Source organism: Trachypithecus francoisi, unplaced genomic scaffold (assembly GCF_009764315.1).
Source record: "Trachypithecus francoisi isolate TF-2019V2 unplaced genomic scaffold, Tfra_2.0 Lachesis_group11, whole genome shotgun sequence".
In the NCBI taxonomy this organism is placed as follows: domain Eukaryota; kingdom Metazoa; phylum Chordata; class Mammalia; order Primates; family Cercopithecidae; genus Trachypithecus; species Trachypithecus francoisi.
Genome location: NW_022681456.1, coordinates 89,229,809 through 89,247,343, shown reverse-complemented (window position 1 = coordinate 89,247,343; position 17,535 = coordinate 89,229,809). Strand labels below are relative to the sequence as shown.

The 17,535-nt window shown below is 37.0% G+C and overlaps 1 protein-coding gene across 6 annotated transcripts in view; it reads left to right on the top strand.

Moving 5' to 3' along the window:
- Nucleotides 1–17,535, top strand: part of ANO6 (anoctamin 6) — a 225,571-nt gene that overhangs the window by 150,970 nt on the left and 57,066 nt on the right. For all 6 annotated transcript variants that reach the window (XM_033222339.1, XM_033222341.1, XM_033222340.1 and 3 more), the window contains 2 exons: nucleotides 2,338–2,472; nucleotides 14,673–14,778. In XM_033222339.1, the coding sequence (XP_033078230.1) occupies nucleotides 2,338–2,472; nucleotides 14,673–14,778 (241 nt within the window). The remainder of the gene's footprint in view (nucleotides 1–2,337; nucleotides 2,473–14,672; nucleotides 14,779–17,535) is intronic.

Genomic DNA, 17,535 nt, shown 5'->3' with positions numbered 1-17,535 from the left:
CCAGAATAGAAAGTCAATAGGTGATGCACCAAACTGAAAAATCAATAAGCAGCACTTCTTGCGTGTTATTTAGAGATAGGAAAGTAAATGTTCTAAGCATCTATAGGAGTTTAAAGTGACTGCTTCTGGGCAGCAGGAAATAGGTGAGGGGATAGGGGACTGCTCCTTTTTATAACCAGCCTTCTAGAGCTATTAGACTATTTAATGATTATGTACTTGTAACTTTGATTTTAAAAATCAAAGCTGAATTGTGTTAAATGGATTTTAAGAGTTGGGAGGTATTTGGCAGAGAGGGACAATGATCAGAAAATATTGCATTTGAAGGAATCCTCATTATTTCCAGCTTTTCAGCAAGAACTAAGAAACAGATTTCCTTTTAAGATTTGAAAAATCTTTCTGGCCTTGCTTACAATGTAACAGGGATGCCTTAGAAAGTATTGAACTCCTTGTCACAGTAAATAACCAAGCAGAGACTGCCTGACCAGCTCTTTAAACACAGCAGGATATTTTTTATTATTGGGGGGTTGGCCCAGGCAACTTCTAAGATTCTTTCCAATTTAAATATGGCATTTCCAGGATGGATGGCTGATGAAGACTTATTACAGAGAGCATAACCAAAAAGAGGCCAAGGCATCTCAAATCCATGGCCAGACTTCTCTTCCGAGCTCTATCCTGAACCTGCCGTTTGCCCTGCCTTCCGTGAGCTAGACAGTAAAGCTCCGGTCATGTGAAAATCACCACACTGTGTTCCTCCCATCTCCCGATTCCACCCTCAGGTCTGTCTGAGCTCTTCCTTTTTTCCTGTGAATGTGACCTACATCCAGGCCTGTGACCCATGGAGCTGGTCTCAGACCTTCCCTGTGTGTGCTGGTCCAGCCCAGGGATGTTCCTGTCTGAAGTCTCCCAGAACTCCAGGTTTTGCTCAGAGCTGAGTCCCCACAAGGCTAAGACTAAGGAGTTCAGCCCAGCTCCATACTGAGCCTGAAGTCTCACGCAGGCCTCAGAGTGAAATAAATCTCCTTGTTCTACATATCAAGATGAAGGCAGAAATGAGTCAGTCTTGGGGAATATCAGCAACAGCAGCAGTCACCTGAACCATCTCTTCATTCCTAAACTCTGCCTGACTGTACTTGACCTTCCTTTCAGGAACAATTCTGGCACTGCTTCTTGGTCAGCCTGCACTCTTTCATCTTGCCTACCTGGCCCCCCTTTACCCCAGAGTATACCATTAACCAGTTTTTAAAAAATAGGAAAAAATAGAAGAGCTAGATATAAGGAATACAGGGTGATAGGTTTCTCAGTCATATGCATCCTGCCTTCTTTCGTTCTTACGTAAGTTTTGCAAAAATTTTGGTCAGAGAGACTTCCATTACAGATTAGTAGTATTATTTTTCTTATTATTATTGCAGTTGCCCCTTGAACAACGCAGGGGTAGGGCACTGACACCCCCACACACATACAGTCGAAAACCTGCATATAAATTTTGACTCCCCTTAAACTTTTAATGGTCTGCTGTTGACTGGAAGTCTTACCAATAACATGAACGATCAGTTAACACATACTTTGAATGTTATATGTATCATATACTATATTCTTACAATAAAGCTAGAGAAAAGAATGTTATTAAGAAATCATAAGAGTATATTTACCATTCACTAAATGGAAATAGATCATCATAAAGGTCTTCATCCTTGTCTTCACATTGAGTACGCTGAGGAGGAGGAAAAAGAGGAGGGTTATTCTTGCTGTCTCAGGGGTGACAGAGTGGGAGGAGGTGGAGGAAGTGGAAGGGGAGGCAGGAGAGGCAGGCACACTAGCTTTATCTTTTATTGAAAAAAAAAAATCCACATCTAAGTGGATCCGTGCAGTTCAAACCTGTTGTTTAAAGCTCAACTGTATTTGTGATTTACGTTACATTTCCTCCAAGGAACTTCCCTAGTTAAGTAAAAGCAAATAACTGAGCAGATTGTTCATGTTCATTTGTCTCATGCATATAAAGAACAGTCTTTTGGATAATGTGTAAAATAGTGCTGATCTTTACAAAGAATGATAGTAATACTCTGTATTTATTCCATAATCAGCATTTTTCTCTCCCTTGCTGTATTTTAATATACTTTCACCAGGCAAACCAGCAATAGTGATCAGTTCTTCTATAATGTATAATACACTTTTTGTTTCATAGAATTCAGGGTCTGCTATGAAAATGAATGTTTTAAGGGTGAATCGAGTCAGGTTTAAGCTTAAAGCCTCCTTTATTTAAAATCAGAAATTAATATTAGGATGAAGCTGCAGAGTAATTATTTGTATCTTCTAAAAATAATTTCTGTCTTTCTTCAGGAAATATTATGGAGAGAAGATTGGAATCTACTTTGCTTGGCTGGGCTATTACACTCAGATGCTTCTCCTGGCCGCAATCGTAGGAGTGGCTTGCTTTCTCTATGGATATCTTAATCAAGATAACTGTACATGGAGGTAACCTCTTTTTATTTCTTGTTGCCATGCTGAAAAGTTTGTTAGACATAAAATTATTTTCATGATCTTAAACTGTTTTGGTAAGACAAGACTGACTGGAGAACACTCTTTGCTTGGATGATATATCCCTTTTGTTCTGAGCATAATAACTAAGTGAAATGGAAAAATTTTTTTCTTAGATAATCCAACCCAGTTTCTGACAGGAATATTACTCCTAGGAAACACTCCAATATTTTAAGACAATATTTTGTTTGGAAAAGGAAGGAGGACTGGAGGCGGGAGGATTGCCCTTGAACTTTTGGCCCCCAGAGGAACGTACACTCAGCCCTGCAGATGTGAGCCAAAAGCAGCTCTGATTTCTTCAGGGTTCCACTGGGAAAATTAGTGGGGTTTTTGGTTTTTGTTTTGTTTTACTTTTAGAAATGACTTCTTAATATATACTAAAAAGTGCTTGCTTAAAAACTCAGTAGTTGTTTTGGTTTTTACGTTAAAAAAATAGTTCATACAATGTTTTAAAAAATGTAATCAAAAATTAATTTGTGCTGAGGTTGAAATTCAGACACCAGCTGCACTGTCTAAAGGGATATATGTGGGTGCCAGAGCACTCTGAGTTTCACCATCACTGTTCTGAATGGTATAATTAGACCTCTGCTTTTGGTGGTCTCAACTTCCAGCAGGGATGTAGCAGGGAACCAGGCATTTTCTCTTGATCATCTGGCCGCTATCCAGGTGTGTCAGCCAGATCAAAATTTCTGGGCACCAGCAATGAGCTGATAACCAAATTTTTCAAGCCCCAAGCATGTCAGCCTGCTCCTGAGGTAGGTTGCTTACACGACAGCCCTGATGAATAGACATAATTAGCCTTCGATTTCACAGAGGATTCTGAGCGTGTTGTACCCATCATGGCTTCGTAGCTCGAAAGCTGCAGATGGCTTTAAAGTACTCTTCCCTCCTCACTGAAAAAGAGTTTTGGGCCAAAGGCTGAATGTTGTTACCTTTTCTTTAAATTTGTCTTCAACTTCTCTGTTGGTTTGTACATTTTTCTAGTTAAAAAAAAAAATCTCAAAAATACATTTCAAAGTGCAAAAGTTGCATTTTTATAAGGTCCTCATGGGTTGTTCTTGTTAAATCACCGTGATAGTTACACCACATGTTTCCTAGCATTTCACACAGATTAATTTGCAGAAAATGGAGGGAAGTTCTTGGGGATATACTGCCTGTGCTCAAAACTATTTGACTTTAATTATTTATGAGATATCTGTAAAATATATACATTATAAATATTTTCAGTTACTTTTATAGTTTCTATCAAATGCCCATTTGAAGCTGATGCCCCTCTTTTTTTTTTCTTTTTTTTTTCTTTTTCTTTTGTTGAGGCAGAGTCTTGCTCTGTCACCCAGGCTGGCGTGCAGTGGCATGATCTCAGCTCACTGCAACCTCCACCTCCTGGGTTCAAGCGATGCTCCTGCCTCAGCCTCCTGAGTAGCTGGGATTACAGGCGCCTGCCACCAAACCTGGCTAATTTTTGTATTTTTAGTAGAGACGGGGTTTCACCATGTTGGCCAGGCTGGTCTCAAACTCCTGACCTCAAGTGATCTGCCTGCCTCGACCTCCCAAAGTGCTGAGATTACAGGCGTGAGCCACTGTGCCCGGCCCTTATGCCCCTTTTAAAAATAACAGCTATATACAGAGATTATTTATATAGCATAAAATGCCCTTTTTAAAGTGCACAATTCAGGTGTGCCCCTTTCCCTTAGCCCCTGTCAACCACTCATCTATTTGCTTTCTGTTTCTAGGGATTTACCTATTCTGGACATTTCATAAAAGCTTTTAAATATTTTAAATGTTTTCTATTCTTGTGAATCTACTCAGTATGTAATAAAATTGAAAATATTAAAAATTTGTAAACAATTCAGGTATTTTAAATGCATTCACCAAGTTGTGATCACCACCATCTAATTCTAGAACATTTCTATTGCCCTCAAAAGAAACCAGTGCCCATTAGCACTCACTCCCTAATCCCTTTCCCTTGGCCCCCTGGCAACCACCAATCTACTTCCTGTTTCTATGGATTTGCCTGTTCTGAACATTTCATAAAAGTGGAACCATACAGTATAAGGCCTTTTGTGACTATCTTCTTTCATTTCACCTACTCTTTGAGGTTCATCCATGTTGTAGCATGTATCAGTACTTCATTCCTTTTTTGTGGCCAAATAGCATCCCATTATATGTATAAACTGCATTTGTTTATTCATTAATTGATAGACATTTTGGTTGTTTCTACTCTTTGGCTATTATGAATAATTCTGGTATGAACATTCATGGACAAGTGTTGGTGGGGACACATGGTTTCATATCTCTTGAGAATATAATGAAGAATGGAATTGTTGGGATATACAGTAACTGTAGGTTTAACATTTTGAGAAACTGCCATAGTATTTTCCAAAGTGACTGCGTATTCCGCCTACAGTGTATGAGGACACTAATGTCTTCACATCCTCATCAGCACTTAAAAAAAAAAAATAGCCATTCTAGTTGTTATGAAATGGTATGTCATTGCAGTTTTGACTTTGTTTTCTCTAATGCCTACTGATGGTGAGCATCTTCTCATGTGTTTGTCATTTGTATAGCTTCTTTGGAGAAATGTTCATTCAAATCCTTTGCCTATTTTAATTGTGTTGTCTTTCTATTGTTGAGTTGTAAGCATTTTTTATATATTTGGGATAGAAGTCCCTTATTGTATATTGTCTTAGTCTGTTTGTGCCGCTGTAACACAGTACCATAGACCAGGTAATTTGTAAAGAATAGAAATTTATTTTTCACAGTTACAGAGACTGGAAATTCCAAAATCAAGTTGCCAGCGTGTGGTGTCTGGTGAGGGCTGCATCCTCTAGAGGAGAGGAATGCTGCGTCTTCACATAGCAGAAGGCATAAGGGCAAGTGGGGAGAATTCCTTTCATCAACTCCTTTTATAAGGGCACCTAATCCCATTCATGAGGTACAAGCCCTCATGGCCTAATCACTTGTTAAAGTCGCCACCTCTTAATACTACCACACTGGCAATACCTAAATTGGAAGAGACACATTCAAACCATAGCAGATACATTGAAAATATTTTCTCCTATTCTGTGAATTGTGTTTTCACTTTCTTAATAGTATTCTTTGAAACAAAATTATGTTTAATTTTGATGACCTCTAGTTTATCTTTTTATTCTGTTATTTGTGCTTTTGGTGTCATGTCTTAGAAACCATTCGGAATCCAAAGTCATGAAGTTTTTTTTAACATTTATCTTCTAAGAGTTTTATGGATGTAGGTCTATGATTTATTTTAATTTTTGTACCTGGTATGAGATAGAGTTCTACTCTGTCATTTCCATCTGGTATACCAGCACCATTTTTGAAAAGACTGTTCTCTGTTGAATTATCTTGGCACCCTTGTTGAAAAGCAGTTGGCCAAAAATTTAAGAGTTTGTTTATAGACTCTTAGTTGTTTTCCGCTGATCTACGTGTCTGCATTTTATGCAAGTACCACACTTTATTGATCACTGTAACTTTGTAGTCAGTTTTGAAATTGGAAATTTCAAATTTTCATTTTTCTTTTTCAAGATTGTTTTGGCTATTCTGGGTCTTTTGCATTTCCATGTGAATTTTAGGATCAGCTTGTCTATTTCTGCAAAAAAAAAAAAAAAAATCCAGCTGGGATTTTGATAAGAACAATGTTGATTCCATAGGTCAGTTTGGAGAGTATTGCCATCTTAATAATATTAAGTTTTTTAATCCATGAACACAGGATGTCTTTTCATTTATTTAGGTCTTTCATTTCTATCAACAATATTTTACAGTTTCAGTGTATAAGTCTCATACTTCTTTTTTCTCTTAAATTTATTCTAAGTGCATTGTTCTTTTGATGCTGTTATAAATTGTTTCCTTAATTTTTGGATTACCTATTGTAGTGTATAGAAATGCAATTGCTTTTTTTTATATACTGATTTTTGTGTGTGTCCTGCAACCTTGCTAAACTGGCTTATTTGCTCTAATAGTATTTTGGGTGGATTCCTTAGGATTTTTATATACAACGTTATGCTATCTGTGAACAAAGTAGTTTTACTTCTTCCTTTCCAATTTGGAGGCCTTTATTTTTTCTTACTTAGTTGTCCTGACTAGATCCTTCTATATAATGATCTTAGGAGGAAAGCATTCAGTCTTTGACCATTAAGTATGATATTAGCTGTGAGTTTTTTCGTTGATACTCTTTATCAGGTTGGGAAAATTCTATTCCTAGTTTTTGAGTGTTTTTAATCATGGAAGGGTGTTGGATTTTGCCAGATGCTCTTTCTGTGTCTATTGACATTATCTTGTGTGTAGTTTTTGTTCATTATTCTATTAATATGGTATATTACAAGAATTGATGATTTTTGTACTTTGAATCCTCCTTGCATTCCTGGATAGATCCCACTTGGTCATAGTATGTGGTACTTATTATATGTTGCAGGATTTGGTTTTTTAGTATTTTGTTGGAGATTTTTCCATCTATATTTGCAAGAGATATTAGGTCTCTAGTTTCTTATGTTGTCTTTGGTTTTGGTATCATCACAATACTAGTCGCATAGAATGAGTTGAGAAGTGTTCCCTCTTCTTTGCTTTTAAGAGAGATTATGAAACATTGGTGTTAATTCTTCTCATCAGTGAAGCCATCTGAGACTAGACTTTTCTTTGCAGGAATGTTTTTTTCTGCTAATCCATTCTCTTTATTTGTTGAAAATAGGTCTATTCAAGTTTTCTATTTTTGCTTGAGCTAGCTTAAGTAGTTCATATTTTTCTAGGAATTCATCCATTTTATCTAGGTTGTCTAATTTGTTGGCTTATAATTATGTATAGTATCCCCTTATAATCCTTTTTGTTTTTGTAGGAGTAACAGTAATGTTTCCCCTTTCATTTCTGATTTTAACCATTTGAGTCTTCTCTTTTATCTTGATCAGCCTAGCTAAGTTTGCCAATTTTGTTGTCTTTTCAAGGAACCAACTTTGTTTTGTTGTTTTTTTTAACTTTTCTGTCCTCTGTTTCATTTATTTCCATTTGTTGGCTTTTGATTTTAATATTTAGTTCATTTATATTTAATGTAATTACTCATGAAGTAGGAGTTACATCTGTGATTTTGCTCTTTGTTTTTCATCTTTTTGTCTCTTGTTTTTCTATTCCTTCATTACTACTTTTTGTGTGTTAAATATTTCTAATATGCCATTCTAATTCCATTGTTGTTTCTTTATTGTTTTTTAGTAGCTTCTCTGGGGATTATAATTAACAACTTAATTTACAATAATATAGTTAAATATTATTTGAAATTTTAATTTCAAATAGTATACAAAAACTTTACTTTGGTATAGATCTGTTCATTCTCTACTCCTTTGTGGTATTATCATCATGCAAATTACAACTCAATGCATTATAAGCTTACCAACAGTTTAATAATTGTTGCTTTGTGTCTTTTAAATAAGATAGAAGAAAATAGTGACATACAAAAATATGCTTACACTGCTTTTTATATTTATATATGTAGTTAGCTGTATTACTGCTTTTTATTTCTTTAGGTGGATTTGAGTTACTGTCAAGTATCTATTTAAGCCTGAAGGACTCTCTTAGTATATGTTAAGTGTTTCTTGTCCATAATGCTTGGGACCAGAAGCATTTCAGATTTCAGATTTTTTTTCAGATTTTGGAAAATTTGCCTTATACTTACCATTTGAGCATCCCAAATCCAAAATGCTCCAGTGAAGATTTTCCTTGAGTATTATGTCAGCACTTGAAAAGTTTTAGATTTTGGAGCATTTCAAATCCAGGTTTTTGGCTTAAAGGTGTTTAACCTGGGCTGGGCACAGTGGCTCATGCCTATAATCCCAGCACTTTGGGAGGCTGAGGCCAGTGGATCATTAGGTCAGGAGTTTGAGACCATCCTGGCTAACACAGTAAAACCCCATCTCTACTAAAAATACAAAAAAATTAGCCAGATGTGGTGGTACATGCCTGTGGTCCCAACTACTTAGGAGGCTGAGGCAGGAGAATTGCTTGAACCCAGGAGGCAGAGGTTGCAGTGAGCTGAAGTCACGCCACTGCACTCTAGCCTGGGCGACAGAGCGTGAGACTCTGTCTCAAAAAAAATAAAATAAATAAGTTGTTCAATCTGTGTATGGCAGGTGATATGGTTTGGCTATGTCCTCACTCAAATCTCATCTCAAATTGTAGCTCCCGTAATTCCCACATATTGTAGGAGTGACCTGGTGGGAGATAATTGAATCATGGGAGTGGTTTTCCCCATATTGTTCTCATGGTAGTGAATAAGTTTCACAAGATCTGATGGTTTTATAATGGGAAACCCATTTCACTTGGCTCTCATTCTTTCTTGCCTGCCTCCATATAAGACATGCCTTTTGCCTTCTGCCACGATTGTGAGGCCTTCCTGGCCATGTGGAACTGTGAGTCTTTTAAACCTCTTTTTATTTATAAATGAACCAGTCTCAGGTATGTCTTTATCAGCAGTGTGAAAACGGACTAATACAGCAAGTCTCTGCCAACAACAGATTCTTTCAGATTTTATTTATCTGGGAATGTCTTAATTTCTCCATTTTTGAAGGATGGGTTTGCTGGAGATAGAATACTTGGTTGACAGTCATTCTTTCAGCACTTTGAATGTATCATCCCACTGCCTCTGGCCTCCATGATTTCTGTGAAAAGTTAGCTGTTAATCTTACTGAGGACCCTTTATATGTGATGAATCACTTTTCTCTTTTTGCTGTCACCATTCTTTGCCATGTTTTCTTTGTCTTTGTCTTTAGACACTTTGAATATGATACTCCTAGGTTTAGATCTCTTTGAGTTTATCCTACATGGAATTTGTTGAGTTTGCTAGATGTGCAAAATAGTGTTTTCATTAAATGTGGGAAGTTTTCAGCCACTGCTTATTATTTCTGTTTCTCTCCTTTTTTCTCTGGGACTTCTATAATGTATGTGCTGGTATATTTGATGGTGTCCCACTAATTTCTGAGACTGTGTTCCTTTGTCCTCTTTCCTTTTTTGTTCCATTTCTCAGACTGGATAATCTTAATAGACCTAGCTTTCAGTTTGCTGATTCTTCTGCTATTTCATATCTGCTGAGGAGCCCTTCTAACGAGTTTTTTATTTTAGTTATTGTACTTTGCTAATTGGTTATTTTTAATAATTCCTATCTCTATTGATATTCTCGTCATGCTTCCTTTAATTCTTTAGGCAAGATTTCCTTTAGTTCTCCAAATACGTATAATTGCTAAATATAAAAAGTTTTCATGTAATAAATGCAATATCTGGGTGTCCTCAGGGACAGCTTTATCTACTGCTTTTTTCTGTGTTAGGACCATACTTTTCAGTTTCTTGGTGTGTCTTGTAATTTTACGTTGAGAACTGGGCATTTTAAGTATTATAATGTAACAAATCTGGAAATCAGGTATTTTCCCTCTTCAGGGTTTTTTGTTGCTTCTGTTTGTTATTATCACTGCTACAGCTGCTTCCCTTTGTTTAGTTACTTTCCTGAATTACTTGTCTTTGTCATGTGTGACCATTGCAGTCTGTGTTCAATAAGATTTGTTGTTAGCTAATGATTGGATTAGCTAATGATTGCATTAAATGCCTACTACCAGTAATTTTGGTTTCTCTGTCTTTGCCTCATGGCTCTGTGTGCATGTGTATTGAGGAATGTGTTTAATGCTCTAGCAGGTAGTTTTCAGTTCTTCCTTAGCTCTTCCTTCTTGCCAATGCAGAACCTCAAAGTCAGTCAGAGGTGAGGGATTAAGGTTTTCTCAGGTCTTTCTTGGCCATGTGCACTGTCCTACACATGTGCATGGCCTTCTGCAATCTCAGAAATATGTTGGAACTTTCTAGAGCCCACTGTGCACATCTCATTTCCTAATTTTTCCTTTTAAGTTCTTTGGTTGACCACTTGTTAACCTCTACTGGTATCACTGCCTCAGGCAGCTACAATGTGAAATAATTCTTGCCAGTCGCTTTCAACAGACACTTTGGTGATAGTGCTGTTCACAATATGAGCTCTAAGTATGAGGTTTGAAAAGAATGACAAAACATTCTTATACACCAATAACAGAGAGCCAAATTCACATTTGCTTCAAAGAGAATAAAAGTATGAGGTACTTTTATTAGTATATGTTATTCTTTAATAAAAGAATAAAACCTCTAAGTATGAGGTTTGAAAAGAATGACAAAACATTCTTATACACGAGTAACAGAGAGCCCATTCACAATTGCTTCAAAGAGAATAAAATACCTAGGAATCCAACTTACAAGGGATGTGAAGGACCTCTTCAAGGAGAACTACAAACCACTGCTCAATGAAATAAATGAGGACACAAACAAATGGAAGAGCATTCCATGCTTATGGATAGGAAGAATCAATATCATGAAAATGGCCATACTGCCCAAGGTAATTTATAGATTCAATGCCATCCCCATTAAGCTACCAGTGACTTTCTTCACAGAATTGGAAAAAACTGCTTTAAAGTTCATATGGAACCAAAAAAGAGCCTGCATTGCCAAAACAGCCCTAAGCCAAAAGAACAAAGCTGGAGGCATCACGCTACCTGACTTCAAACTATACTACAAGGCTACAGTAACCAAAAACAGCATGTACTGGTGCCAAAACAGAGATATAGACCAATGGAACAGAACAGATCTTTGACAAACCTGACAAAAACAAGAAATGGGGAAAGGATTCCCTATTTAATAAATGGTGCTGGGAAAACTGGCTAGCCATAAGTAGAAAGCTGAAACTGGATCCCTTCCTTATACCTTATACAAAAATTAATTCAAGATGGATTAAAGGCTTAAATGTTAGACCTAAAACCATAAAAACCCTAGAAGAAAACCTAGGCAATACCATTCAGGACATAGGCATGGCCAAGGACTTCATGTCTAAAACACCAAAAGCAATGGCAACAAAAGCCAAAATTGACAAATGGGATCTAATTAAACTAAAGAGTTTCTGCACAGCAAAAGAAACTACCCTCAGAGTGAACAGGCAACCTACAGAATGGGAGAAAATTTTTGCAATCTACTCATCTGACAAAGGGCTAATATCCAGAACCTACAAAGAACTCAAAAAAATTTACAAGAAAAAAATAACCCCATCAAAAAGTGGGGAAAGGATATGAACAGACACTTCTCAAAAGAAGACATTTATGCAGCCAACAGACACATGAAAAAATGCTCATCATCACTAGCCATCAGAGAAATATAAATCAAAACCACCATGAGATACCATCTCTCACGAGTTAGAATGGCGATCATTAAAAAGTCAGGAAACAACAGGTGCTGGAGAGGATGTGGAGAAATAGGAACACTTTTACACTGTTGGTGGGACTGTAAACTAGTTCAACCATTGTGGAAGACAGTGTGGCGATTCCTCAAGGATCTAGAACTAGAAATACCATTTGACCCAGCCATCCCATTACTGGGGATATACCCAAAGGATTATAAATCATGCTGCTATAAAGACATATGCACACGTATGTTTATTGCGGCACTATTCACAATAGCAAAGACTTGGAACCAACCCAAATGTCCATCAGCAACAGACTGGATTAAGAAAATGTGGCCCATATACACCATGGAATACTATGCAACCATAAAAAAGGATGAGTTCATGTCCTTTGTAGGGACATGGATGCAGCTGGAAACCATCATTCTCAGCAAACTATCACAAGGACAAAAAAACCAAACACCGCATGTTCTCACTCATAGGTGGGAGCTGAACAGTGAGAACACTTGGACACAGGAAGGGGAACATCACACACTGGGGCCTGTTGTGGGGTCGGGGGAGCGGGGAGGGATAGCATTAGGAGAAATACCTAATGTCAATGACGAGTTAGTGGCTGCAGCACACCAACATGGCGCATGTATACATATGTAATAAACCTGTACGTTGTGCACATGTACCCCAGAACATAAAGTATAATAAAAAAAAAAAAAAAGGATGAGAAATCTTGAGCATGGAGCTTCTCAGGGGTGCTGCTAGACAGGTCAAATAGTAAGACTTCTCTGAGGATGGGTTTTTTTGGGTAGCTTTAGACTACTTCTTCCCCCTTCAGTGGCTGCTAGGCTGCTATTTTTCACAGCTTCTGTAGTTACAAGCCCGTTGGTTTTTAAGGCTACCACGAAGCTAGGGAGATGGGGATGGGAATCAGTCAGGTTAAAATGCCACAGCCTCATCCTTATAGAGATTTAGCCAGTTTTCCTCAAATAAATGCTCCTCAGATGACATCCAGCACTTGGTTAATTTCCAGAGTTCAGCAAAGGCTGATTTTGACAATTTTTGCCTGTGTTCTCACTGCTTTTATGGAGGGAGAGGGTGTTCCAAGATCTTTACTCAGCTATTCTAGGAAAACTTCCCATTCCTATTTGTTTTTCCTTAGCTATTTGCAAGACCACCTAACTGCACAACCCCAGTCCTAGTCACGTACAAGCCTAGCCTGTCTGAATGGCTTCTCCTAGAGGGAGCAGCATGCAATGTTACTTGGGTTGTTTTTTTGTTTTTGTTTTGTTTTGGGGTTTTTTTGTATTAATTTATAGGAGTTCTTTAAATACTCTGACAAATAATTGTTTGTCATTTTTACGTCTGAGAAACTTTTACCAATTTGTGGCTTATATTTTTCTCCCTTTAATGTTATTTTTTTAATTACATTCTTTGAAAATATCTTGAATGTATCAATATTTTTCTTTGTGGTTTATGCTTTTTGGTTTCTTGTTTATGAGATTCTCCTTACTCTGAGGTTATCTAGATTTTTTTTTTTCCTGGTAAGTTGGTACGTTGGCATTCTCATTTTCTACCTGGAATTGATGTATATAAAATGCTATTAGGGGTTCAATTTTATGTTTATTTATACGGATATCCTGTTGTACCAGACCCATTTTATTGAAATGTCAGTTCTCACTTTACTAATTTGCTTGGCCAGCTCTGGTATGTATCAGTTTTTATATAGGCAAGAGGTCTGTTTCTGACCTCTTTATATTCTTCTGTTGGTCAGTTTTTCTTAACCTTTCCCATAATGCTTTGTCTTCAGACAAAAGACAAAAATGAATACTTTGTCTTCAGAAGTATTTTGACTGTTCTGAGTCTCTGCTCTTCCAGTGAATTTATAGCTTAAATGGGAGAGAACTAATATCTTTAAATATTGATTATTACAAATTACAAACATTGATTATTACAAATTACAAACTGATTATTACAAATCGATTATTCAAATTGTGAATATGATGGTGTAGGCCTTCTTTAATGCATTTCAGAAAAATTCTCTTTTCTCCCTATAAATCTTAACATATTTTGAATTAGATTTATTCCTGAACACTTTATATTTTTTACACTATTAAAATGGTATTTTTTAAGAATTATTTCCTAATAATTACAGGTGTATGGGGACATAATTCCTTTTTGTGTCCCTGTATTTTGTATATTGATTTTGCATCCAGCAAATTTTACTCAACTTATTTTTGCTTTGTTTTTTGAGACAGAATCTCACTCTGTCACCCAGGCTGGAGTGCAGTGGCATGATCTTAGCTCACTACAACCTCCACCTCCTGGGTTCAAGCCATTCTCCTGCCTCAGTCTCTCGAGTAGCTGGGATTACAGGCATGCACCACCATGCTCTGCTGATTTTTATATTTTTAGTAGAGACAGGGTTTCACCATGTTGGCCAGGCTGGTCTTGAACTCCTGACCTCAGGTGATCCACCTGCCTCAGCCTCTCAAAGTGCTGGGATTACAGGCATGAGCCACTGCACCCGGCCTTTACTCAACTTATTAATTCTAATAATTTATCTTTAGGGTCTATTGAGTCATCCATATAGATAGTCATGTAATCTGTTAGTAATAACAGTTCTCTTTCTTCCTGGCTTATCCCTGTGGCCTTATTTTACTTAACATACGATGCTGGCAGAGACCTCCAGCTGAAAAGAAACAGTGATAGAAGAATCTTTTGCTTTATTCCTGATCTAAAGGAAATACTTTCAGCATTTTACCACTTAGTATGATTTTTAATGAGTTTTATGTAACAAGCCTTTATCGGGTTAATGAAGTTCACTTCCGTTTCTAGTTTTACAAGACTGGTTATCCTCCCTTAAATTGATTAAATTTTTTAAAATTAAGTTTTATTTCTCTCTTTTTAGCAAAGAAGTTTGTCATCCTGATATTGGCGGCAAGATCATAATGTGTCCTCAATGTGATAGGCTTTGTCCATTCTGGAAACTCAATATTACTTGCGAGTCCTCAAAGGTAATTTTGCTATTCCCAATATTTACACCTAATGAAAGATTTTTTTTTCTAATGATAATTTAGATAAAACATAGATATTGTATCTTTTTTCCTCTTGGGAATTCAGACAGATATTTTTCAACTAACCTTTCAAACGTTTTGTACATTAATATACAATGCTTTATTCCTCTTTTACAAATAATAAAATTGTGATTTAAGACCTTAGATAAAATCTCATAGAGTGTCAGTGAGATAATGGTGGAATCTAAACTATTTGAGTATTTCAAGTAATCAAAGCAGAAATCTCAAACCCATTTTGTCTTATAAATACTTTTTAATAGATTTACTACAGGTTGAGTATTCGTTATCTGAAATGCTTGGGATCCAAAGTGTTTTGGATTTTGGAATATTTGCCTTAGACTTACTGGTTGAGCATCCCTAATCCAAAAATCCAAAATCTGAAATGCTGCTTTGAGCATTTCCTTTGAACATTATGTCAGTACTCAAAAAGCTTTGGATTTGGGATACTCAACCTTTATAAGTATTTTCCTTAATTCAAGTAAGGAGAAACCTGAAATCTGTACTTCTGTTTTCCCCCTTTCAACATATGCCAAAACTATGCTTAGATTGTAAACACCCTGATGGTCAGACTTAGACTGTAACTATGCATGAGAAAGGTTTTATATGTGATAAAAGGTATTCGTCTTAAAACATTGCCAGAAAACACATCTGGCTCTCCTTATACATGCAGATAGTCCTGAGGTTTAGGACGAGCATCAAGAATGGAAGGAGCTTACTGAAAGCAGGCTGGAATCTGGACAGAAAGAAAGATGATCAGCTTACTTCAGAGCATTTTCCTTACAATTCTGACCTACGCTTTCCTCTGATGATCTTCTCTCTATCCCCTTGTTCTGCCATGAGAGTTTAGGAATCATTAGTGGCCCTAGAACATTGTAGCCTACTCCATGTAAGTCAGATTTTAGCAGAATGTATTACTGTTATACTGATGCCACTTTCTATATCATACTTTGCATAGTTTTTATACTTACCACTTTTAACATACACAACAACCCTATGAGATAGGTGGAACAGGCATTATCTCCATTTTACAGTGTAAAATACTGGGGATCTGGGAGATCAAATAATCTGCCCAAAGTCACCCACCTAGTAACTGCAGAGTCAGAAATTTATAACAAATCTGCATTTCTCATCATTACCATATTCTTTGCCAGCTGACATTGCAGGCACTTTACTCAGATCCAGCTCTATGTTTGAAAAATTGTTTCACCACTTAGTTAAGCTGATTGCAGGGTGTTGTCAACAGATGGATTTTTATACTTAATTTAGAAATTAAGCCCCCTCTTCCAAACCAACACAAACTCTAGGCTATAAATATGTGTTGTAGATCACATAGAGTGAAAGACTTGAAGCTAGTAAGAAGGAAGCTGCTTCCAGTGATGCTGACTCCTAGGCTAAAGGGCACTAGTTAACTGGATCCCGAAGTACTGGCTTTAAGGCAGATGCCAACGATAATACCAGAGGCAGACTGTCATCTACAAAGATGCAAGTGGAAGTTTCATTTTCCTTAAGAAGTTCTCTCCTTCACACTCCCCACACCCCACCTCTTCTTTCTTCTCCAACTACCCATCCTTAATAATCTTATTATTAAATAAAATTCTTAGCTTTCTAGCTGGTAGGATAAAGGGGAAACATGGTAAGTTGTAATATTTTGTTCATAAAAACACATTTAGTTATAAAATTTTGACTTTGCATCTTTCCAGGAAGAAAGCATAACAAATTGTCATTTTTCCCCCCAAGATTCTAATTGGTTTCTGTGCTTAAAATCATCATGCCTACATATGCAGCTCCTTCTTTTCTTTCCTGCTCTATGTGAGTAAAGCAGTATGCTGATTCAGACTGCTCTCAGCACAGCTGTCTTGCCCTCTCTGTGCCATCCTGCCTAGCAAGCTAAGCTAGGCTTCTTATTAAGTAAGCTCCTTGCTTCCTTTTTCCCTTACTTCCTGCTTCCACGTAGTTCATGGAACACAGAGTAAAGAAGTCAGCTATCTTATTCTTTCTCAAGGGTCCAGGATTCTCACACATGTGACAAAAATACTAACTTCATTCAGGCCTAATTCCCGCATAGGAGTGCTAGGCATGTCCCTCACCTTCAGCAAGGCAGCTGGAGTGATCTTGACATTGGCAGTACACTTCCACTTTCGTAATGCTCCCATTTTTCCCTCTAGCACTGACAAAAGTGTTTCCATTGACGTTTTCTCAAAAGAGTAGAGCTAAGAATTCACAGATGGGGTTTTCTTTTTGGAGTAGGTGAGCAGAAGTGTCAAGGCAAGTAGAGTGTTGTCAAATACTTAGACGATTGCATTGATTCCTAAAATGGAAGTAGCATTGGACAGAATCTTCGATAATAGCATTACAACATGCAGAACTGTTTTTTATGGGACCTTTCTTACAGTTTTACAATAAAGGATAAGGCATAGCATTAAAAGTTAACTTGGAGAAGATGGTTCCATGAGAGTCAAAGGTAAAAGATTTGAAATATGTGGTCTGTGGAATCCCTGGACTAGAGGAGTAGGTGGAAAGCATTGTTCCCCAGAGCAGGTGTGCATTTATTCTGTCTTCCTTGGGGTTTTGTAGAATAATAATTGGATGACAGACAATTAAGGATTATACTTGCTTTTTCTCATCACAATCAGTGTGGATGATTGAGGGGGCCTTGAAAATCAGATGGATGAGAATGTAGCTATTCTTCTATGAAAA